We start from the raw sequence: 8813 nt of genomic DNA, 5'->3' as shown, positions 1-8813 counted from the left end.
AGAATAGTAGTTTTTAGACCAGCACACATTGCTTTGCCCCTGTTCCAGCAGGTTAATGTTGGTATCATTTTAATGCTCCATTGCCATCCATTTTAATATCATTGCACACTACACCCTCTACTATAAATAAACATTCTCAAATCAAATCAGCTGGAAACTGCTACAGCGATGGTGTAAGATTGGAAACAAGAACTGGAGCAGCAGCTTCCTGAGAGAGTCAAGACAGACTGCTTTGCTTTGAGAGAGGCTTCTGAAAAAAGGCAGTTATATAAAAGCACAAGTGTGATTGTAATTTGAGATTAAATGTTAGGACACCAAGTTTGTTTCAATAACATCATCATACACCTTTTTAGCCCTACTTAATTTGTGAGCTCTTAAAAAAGTGGATAGCAAAATATGAGAAAAGAAAAAAAAAAAAGTGCAGAAACAGAAGAAAAAGCATGGTGATAGACAAAAAAGGATTTCCCCCAGTCATATGCAGGTGAGCTCTCAAGGTAAACAGAACATGATAACTACAGACTGAACAGTTTTCCATTACAAGTTATGTGCCTTTTATCTTTATTTTTCACACTGACAATACTCAAGAGTCTTAGAATATAAAGTTCCTTTTAAATCAAAAGAAAATTTTATGGTGATAAAAATCTCAGTCTTGCAGACAAGGTATTGTGCTAAGAGAGTATTAACATTCAGTTATGAGATTTTTTAAAAGGAAAAAATAACACACTGTGTGTGCCTCCTTGAATGAATGTACCCAGCATTCAATAAATTATGTTCAAAATATGTTCTTGTAACACCCTATGTGCATAACCCTCTGTGAGCACAGGAGTCACTTCAGTCTATCTGTATTATGATTGAGAAGAGCAGTTTACTTTTGATCTTCCAGTGTGCAAGAAAAAAGTATAATGACATATCTTGTACTAGAGCAGAGACAAAGGCTATGCCTTGCACATTTTCTTCTCACAATATGCCCTCTTGAGAGATATGCTCTCATTTTGAAATCCTACAAAATACTGTGTAAACAGTGGTTTCTGGTACCCAGTTACTGCATCTTTCTGGTTCACCAGTCAGCTGTTTAAAAAAAAAAAAAAAAAAAAAAGGTTGGTCTTATTTACTTTGGTTGGAAACATCCACTAAAAGTGAAAGCAGGTGATGTGAACTAATGCCCTCCAGCTAGAATAATTTCAAAACTTCTAGAAAGAATAGGTGTAATTTCAGACAGAAGTCTGACAGCTTCAAAATATCAATTTCAACATACAATAAAATTAACAAAGTTACTAATGACGGAAACCAGGCCTGTCTTGGTAGGGTCTGAGTTCCTGCCATGAGTGCTTGCTCTGACAGTTTGCAGAGGAGGTTTTCACAGCATCTAACTTCAATTTTGAGTGCCCATACAGGAAGCTGGAAATACCCTGTCCTATTGTCCCTCTGTTGTCCCACAGGAAACTGCAGCTAAGTCCTTTGGTATTCCATTTTCTTGGATCAGTTCAATGACATGCAGAAAAGCCCCATGATGTGACCCTTGGCACTGGCAGTGCTAAGGAGAAGGTAGGTACAGGACCTGGAACAAGGATATGCCATGGATCAGCATTACACAGAGGGTGGTGAGCATGGAGCAAAACCAACTGGTGCACAGTGCCTGAAATCTGCTCCCCTCCACCTGACACCTGCTGCTGCCTCACTGGGACCCCACACAGAAAGCTGTGTCTCCCTCTTAGAATGGCTTCCAGCAGTTGCCACAGAAGGAGCCTCCCAGTTCAATTGCTTGTGCTGCTCAGCCTGGGCCCATAGACCCACACCCCAAAGCCAGTGCTCCACCAGCTCACATTCAGCTTCACAGAATCAGCTAATGTAGAAAATCTCAGATCAAGTTAAACCTCTGACCCAAAACCACATCAGCAGATCATGGCAGCACCAAGTGCCACATCCACTCTTCCTTTAGAAACACCAAGGGACGTTGACTCCACCACTTCCCTGGACAGTCCATTCCAATGTCTCACCACGCCTTCTGTGAAAAAATTCCTCATGATGTTCACCCTAACCCTCTCCCGGCACAGCTTAAGACTGTGTCCTCTTGTGTTGTCACTGGTTTCCTGGGAGAAAAGGCCAACCCTCGCCTGGCTACACCCTCCTTTCAGGTGTTTGTACAGAGTGGTAAGGTCACCTACCCCTGAGTCCTCTTTTCTCCAGGCTAACCAGCCCCAGCTCCCTCCACCGCTCCTCACAGCATTTGTGCTTCAGACCCTTCACCAGTCTGATTCCTCTTCTCTGGATCCACTCTCAACACCTCAGTTTCCTTCCTGAATGGATTAAAGAGGCCAGAACTGGGCACAGTACTCGAGGAGTGGCCTCCCCAGTGCAGAGGGCAGGGACAGGATGACTGCCCTGCTCCTCTTAGCCAGGATGCCACTGACTTTCCTGGCCACCTGGGCCTCATTTTCCGATGCTGTCACCAGCACCACCCCCTGTCCCTTTTACGCGGGACAGTTTTCTAGCCAGTCTGGCACCAGCCTGTAGCTGGTGTAGCTTCGTGGGGTTGTTGTGATCCAAGTGCATTCGGCATTTGGTCTTGTTGAATCTCAATACAACTAGTGCCCATCGATCCAGCCCGTCCACATCCGTCTGCAGAGCCTGCGTGCCGGGCGGTGCGGGAACCCGCTGGGCTGTGCAGGCTGATGCGGACGCTACTGGCATCGGCAGAAAGCGATCGCGGAGAGCGCTGGGGAAGGCGACTGTAGCGGGGACAATTGCGTGAGCAGCGGGCAGGCCCGCAGGCTGCCGCACGGTGACCGGGCCGGGCCGCGCGGGTGACGCGGCGCTGCGACACTGGCGCCGCAGCGGGGCGGCATGGGAGGGGCGGGGTGAGGGCAGGGGCTCTCGTCTCTAGCCACGCCCCTGAAACGGCTTGGCCAATGGGGAGACGGGAGGCGTGGCCAGCGCGGCCCGGCATTAAGCCTAGGCGCGGCGGGGCTCCCGCCCTTTCGGCTTGAGCGGCAGCAGCGTTTCTCTCCCGGCGGCTCCGGCGCGGCGCGAACATGGCGGACCAGGCCATCTCCTTCCTCAAGGACTTTCTGGCGGGCGGCGTCGCTGCAGCCATCAGCAAGACCGCGGTGGCGCCCATCGAGCGGGTCAAGCTTTTGCTCCAGGTCAGCGGTGCGGGCGAGAACGGGTAGCGCGGGCGGCGCCCATCTCTGCCCCGGCGGGCGCCGGGCCGGCCGAGGACCGAGGGAGGAACGGGGGGCGTGGGCCGCGGCCAGCGCGGGACAAAGGGCGCCAGCGAGGCGGCTGGCGGGAAGGTCACGTGGGTGGCGGCGGGGAAACCGGAGCCGGTTCCGCCGTGCGGGGAGGGGAGGAAGGGAGGGCCGGGCCCAGCCGAGCCGAGCCGAAGGGGGCGGCCGCGGCTGGTGTCACTTCCTGCCGCCCCGCTCCCAGCGCCGAGGGCACGGCAGGGAGGGGAGGGCGGCTGCTCTTCGCCGCCATCTTGGCGACCTTCACGTGATGCGCGCCCGGGCCGCGATTGGGCCGCGGGCGGGGCGGGGTCGGGCCACGACCGGCGCGCGAGGCCCGGCGTGACCCGGTGGCGCCCCAAGGTGACTCGAGTGACCTTCGCGACGGTCCGGCACCCGACGGGGGCTGGCAGGTCTGTCGGCCTAACGTGGCTCTCTCAGACGACTCCCGCCCGCAGGCCCGGCTCTGTCAGTAAAGGCTCTCTCCTCTGTGTAGGCCCGATGTATTTGTCGTGATGTATTTGTATTGTACTTGCCCTTGTACCTCACAGAGTCAGTTAGGTTGGTAAAGACCTCAGATCATGAAGCCTAACCTAACGCCACCGTTTAAACTAGACTTGGCACGAAGTGCCACGTCCAGTCTTAAACACGTTCAGGAATGGTTGTTTCACCACCTCCCAGAGCGGTCCATTCCAATGTCTAATCACTTTTTGTCTGAAAAAATTCCTCGCCTATTTCCCCCTAAACGTTCCATGGTACAGCTCGAGGTTGTGTTCTCTTGACACTAGTTGCCTGGGAAAAGAGGCTGGTCCCTGCCTTGGTACAGTCTTCCTTGCTGTTGCAGACGAATTGCTTGCAGTTGTCTGTTCGTGTTTTGGCAAGTCCTGATTTCTGAGAAACTTAAAGCAATTTTAAGCTTTTTCCTTAATACCAACAATGGGCATTCAGAATTAACAATTCTGTTTTATAGTAGAAGCGGCTTTCAGCCCAGCTGCAGCATAGACCTGCCAAGGCAAGTGATCAGTATTTGTATTTTTATTTGCAGGTGCAACATGCGAGTAAACAGATTGCTGCTGATAAGCAGTACAAGGGTATCATCGATTGTGTAGTGCGTATTCCAAAGGAACAAGGAGTTCTGTCTTTCTGGAGAGGAAACTTGGCAAATGTCATCAGATACTTCCCAACTCAAGCTCTTAATTTTGCCTTCAAGGATAAGTATAAGCAGGTGTTTTTGGGAGGTGTAGACAAGCACACTCAGTTCTGGAGGTATTTTGCTGGTAACCTGGCATCTGGTGGTGCAGCTGGAGCCACTTCCCTCTGCTTTGTCTACCCCTTGGATTTTGCAAGAACCCGTTTGGCTGCTGATGTTGGAAAAGCTGGCGCAGACAGAGAATTCTCTGGTCTCGGGGACTGCCTAGTCAAAATCACCAAGTCTGATGGTGTGCGTGGCTTGTACCAAGGGTTCAATGTCTCTGTCCAAGGCATCATCATCTATAGAGCTGCCTACTTTGGGATCTATGATACAGCAAAAGGTAATATTTCAGAGGGGATCTGAAAAACTTGTTTCTAGAATTGTATTGTCTGGTTTTGGATATAAGAAGGTGAAGGGGAATATCAGTGTCATGCATGTGGCAAATATACAAGGAAAACCTTGTGCATGCATTGATGGCAAGAGCCTACTAATTACTGGTTTTATACTTTTAAGTAGTGGCTCCTTAGGTCAGGAAAGTATGTTCATGACCAGACACAATTAGAATAATTTTGTTCAGTGAATGCTTGAAGTTACACTGGACCAGTGTGTTTAAACAAGTGTGTTTAGCAGAATGGGATTGAGCAGTGCTTTTGCAAAGTAATTTTTAAGCTTGACATTTGGGCAAATAAACCATTGATGCTAGTTTGTAGTTTAATGTTATCCACAGGGACAGTGACTTAATTTAGTGATGTTTCTTTACTAAAATGTAGTGAATAGTCTAGTCTTCTCATGCCAGTCTAAAAAGAATGCTCATGCCTAAATGATAATCTGTTTTGTTTCCTGAGTCTTCGCAATATGGCTTTAGTATGTTTCAGGTTTGTGAAGTGTTTTGCTGCAATTTTATTGAGAGTATGGGTCTACAGTGTTTCATACTACTTTATCCAGTAAAATAGCTGTCATGCAATGAGTGAACCAGAGGAGTATGTGCAAGGTAAAAAGCTAATTGCCTTTTTTGTTTTACTACAGGCATGCTCCCAGATCCCAGAAATACTCACATTGTTATCAGCTGGATGATTGCCCAGACAGTGACTGCTGTGGCTGGTGTGGTGTCCTATCCTTTTGATACAGTGCGGCGTAGAATGATGATGCAGTCAGGACGCAAAGGAGGTAGGCTGTAAATCCACAGAGCTGCTTATGCTGTTAAAACAGCATTAATAAGATGGAGTTCTTTTTTACTAATAGCCATCCTCAAGAGTTACAGTTCACTGTTCCGTAAATCTGGTTTATTATAATGTACTCAAATGAGGAACTGCAGTAAGGCTCAGCTTGAGATTGTCAGGATTTATGCTGAGGGCTTTTCATTATGAAACATGAAGTTAAAAAAAATTGACTGCCTGTTTGCATTGTTAGATTAAACAGAGGTATTAAAAAGGTACATTTAATATAATATTTTTAGTAAGTATTATGTTACAGTTTTAAATTCAGGTTTGGGAGATCACAAAGCAGTTAAGTGAAACAAGGCAGTTGTTAAAATTATCTGAGATAAAATAAGAATTAATAACTCTTTGCTCTTTTTCTGCAGCTGATATCATGTACTCCGGAACAATTGACTGCTGGAGGAAGATTGCAAGGGATGAAGGAGGAAAGGCCTTCTTCAAGGGTGCATGGTCTAACGTTCTCAGAGGCATGGGGGGTGCTTTCGTGCTTGTGCTGTACGATGAATTCAAGAAAGTAATTTAAACAGCCTAAATAGAATTGGAAATCAAGTTGAGCAGATCATGTAGAATAACTACCATTATGGACCATTGACCTTCAAGAAATTCCTGTGAGTCTTATTTATCGGAGCCAGATGATACTTCTAGATGGGGCTAGAAACTGACATAGAGGACTGATCCACTTCTCTGTAACATGCATGAAGACACTGAATCGGGCAATTCAGTGCAGCAATTTTTCTTTACAGCAGTAAGGAATGAGTGGCGTTGGTTCTGGGTCCAAAGTTGTTAGGTCCAGTTTAGGCAGAAAAAAGTCATTTTTTTCCTGTGGATCAGTCTCCGGTTTCAAGTCCTATCTTCTAGGACCATAAAATTGTATTTGAAAGCATTTGCTAACAAATCATGTTCTTTTCCACTTGTACTGAAGCACTATGTACCATTTTGCACAGCTGAACATCTAGCAACTTTGTTCTTAAATTGGGGCATTCTGCTGTAAAACAATAAACATACTTACTCGGTCTGTGTTGAAATTATTACATAAAAGCTTTGGGAAAGCCTCTTGTATTTGAAAATTTGTTTCAGATAATGGGTCCTCTGATACCCTTACACTGCATTCTGTAACAAAATATGCTTTTTAAAAAGTAATTAAATGTGAGATCTTTAGAGAGGAGGGGTGGGGAAAGCATGGGTTATATTAATAGAAACCACCCCCATTCTTTGTGCCTGGTAGTGTATGATGGGCTGCTGCAAGTGGCTTTTTGCATGATTCTTAGAAATTGATTTACAACTTCAATGACTTAAAACTGGGGGAGAGTTCAGTTGTAGTGCTAGGAAAACCCAAAGTACCAAGGACTGTTAAAAACTAATGCTCTTGCCCTTGGTAAAAGAGCCTAAATTTTTTTTTTTGTTAAACTGTTATGGAAAGCATCATGGTATTCATGCAAAAACCCAGTAACCCAGTAAATGCCTTCAACTTCTGAGTGACCTATGTATTGTATTGTTACTGCTGGTTGGAGGTGTTGATTGTGCCATTCAAGGTACGGTTTGGCCTCATCTGTAGCAGTGGAAGGTTGAATTTAATCTGAAATGAGTTGCAGTCTAATAGGTGAAGTTGAAGGGGTGTGGGGAGGGAATGTGTGTGCTTCTGTGTAGCTGTAAAATAATTGATCAAAGTAGGTCAGCCTTCAGTATTAACTGACTGATGTTTAGAGCTGGTCAGAAGACTAGATCGAGTAATTTCTCATAACTGCTCTTTGAGATAATGTAATACCCATGTGCTGTTCTTCATATGTATATAATCTTTTGTATTTTGTAATCTGCAAAGACACGGTAGAGGGACCAGTAGAGGAAAACAAGGTGTTAATCATAATGTTTTAAGAACTCCCCCTATATCTTGAGAAATGAAAACTATCATTGTATGACTCATTGAAGGCTGACTGAGCTGTCTTGAGTTCTTCTGTGTGCCTTCTGAGATTGCGATTCAAGATGAAATATTTAAATTACATTGCTTGGCTTTGGCTGGTTATTACCTTCCTCTCGAGCGTACTTTTCCTTTTTCCTTTCACTGTTGCACAAGCACCACTTTCAGCATCTGTATGTGAATGTAAGGACATTACACAGCTGCTTTGTACACATGCTAGTGGTAAACTTCATGTTCCTACTGCAAGTGGTTCTTAAATCCTGTGTGGCAGTGGCAGCTCCCTGTGGTGCAGGCAGGTCATTTGGTGTTAACCCTGCCAATCAATTTGCTGGGGAGCAGGGGAAGACATTTTGTCTATATAAACATATTAATCAGGTTTCTTTCTGTATCAGTGCCTTGCGAGGGTAGAGATAATGATGGGATACCTCCCTGTGAGTGTACGGTGGCCCAAGCTTTGTGAGGGAAACCAAATGTGGTAGTTAATTCAGCAACTTGACAGGGACAGGACTTTTACACCCAGTCTCCCCTTCTGAACAAGGTTTAACCAAAAGAAATAGGACAAGAAACAAATGCAAGTGTAGGTGTTTAAGTGGAACTGCAATTTCCCTAAGCTGTACATTCCATATGAACTAATTTGTGGTGTTCAGATTTTTTTTTTTTAATATATGGCTTCCCTTAGTCATGCAGCAGCAATTTCCAATGTGTGATGCAGTTTAGGGATGTAAGAGGCAAACAATAAATAAGACTTTTAAAAAAAAATGCATTTGTTCTTTGTCTTATTGAAACACTCTGAAATTCATTAATTTTGAAAATTATGAACAGGAAAACAGCATTTTTAAAAGAAAATACTGGCATCTAAAGCCTATATTATTTTTAAAGGCATTGGAAATAACATTTGCACCCTTTGAAGGGAGAAAGGGAGAAACTAAAAAGTCATTTGTGAGGAAATTGTACATTTAAAATCTAGCTATTAAATGCTAGATTTTATTTAATTTCTCACAACTGTTATATTGTTTTGAAGACTTTAGATGCTATTTGTGTGAATTAAGTACACACTAAAACTGTACAGGATCACAGTGTTGCAGAGGTCTATTTACAGTGGCAGTACTGAGCTCATGAGATGGCTGACTGACAGACCAGTATTAATAGTTAACAATTAACAAGTATGATTTTATTTTTCACTTTTGTCTCGCATAAGGTTAATTGCATTTATTTGGATAGTTTGGTGTACTGGTTGGAAGAGCAAAGAGAAAATTTAAATCCTA

The 8813-nt window shown here is 44.8% G+C and overlaps 1 protein-coding gene across 1 annotated transcript; it reads left to right on the top strand.

Moving 5' to 3' along the window:
- Window positions 1-2894: 2894 nt before the first annotated feature.
- Window positions 2895-8307, top strand: SLC25A6 (solute carrier family 25 member 6). The gene is made up of 4 exons (XM_086880700.1): window positions 2895-3143; window positions 4270-4756; window positions 5443-5583; window positions 5999-8307. The coding sequence occupies exons 1-4, from the start codon at window positions 3033-3035 to the stop codon at window positions 6154-6156; spliced, it is 897 nt and encodes a 298-aa protein (XP_086736826.1). The 5' UTR covers window positions 2895-3032; the 3' UTR covers window positions 6157-8307.
- Window positions 8308-8813: the final 506 nt, after the last annotated feature.

This window comes from Cyanistes caeruleus, chromosome 3 (genome assembly GCF_971803275.1).
Source record: "Cyanistes caeruleus chromosome 3, bCyaCae1.hap1.1, whole genome shotgun sequence".
In the NCBI taxonomy this organism is placed as follows: Eukaryota; Metazoa; Chordata; class Aves; order Passeriformes; family Paridae; genus Cyanistes; species Cyanistes caeruleus.
Note: the sequence above shows the minus strand (reverse complement) of the source record. Positions and strands in the feature narration are given on the sequence as shown.

Coding starts and splice junctions, on each gene's coding strand:
- SLC25A6 (XM_086880700.1), top strand. CDS start 3,033: ATGGCGGACCAGGCCATCTCCTTCCTCAAGGACTTTCTGGCGGGCGGC. Junction 4,757..5,442: donor GATCTATGATACAGCAAAAG/GTAATATTTCAG, acceptor GTTTTACTACAG/GCATGCTCCCAGATCCCAGA. Junction 5,584..5,998: donor GCAGTCAGGACGCAAAGGAG/GTAGGCTGTAAA, acceptor CTTTTTCTGCAG/CTGATATCATGTACTCCGGA.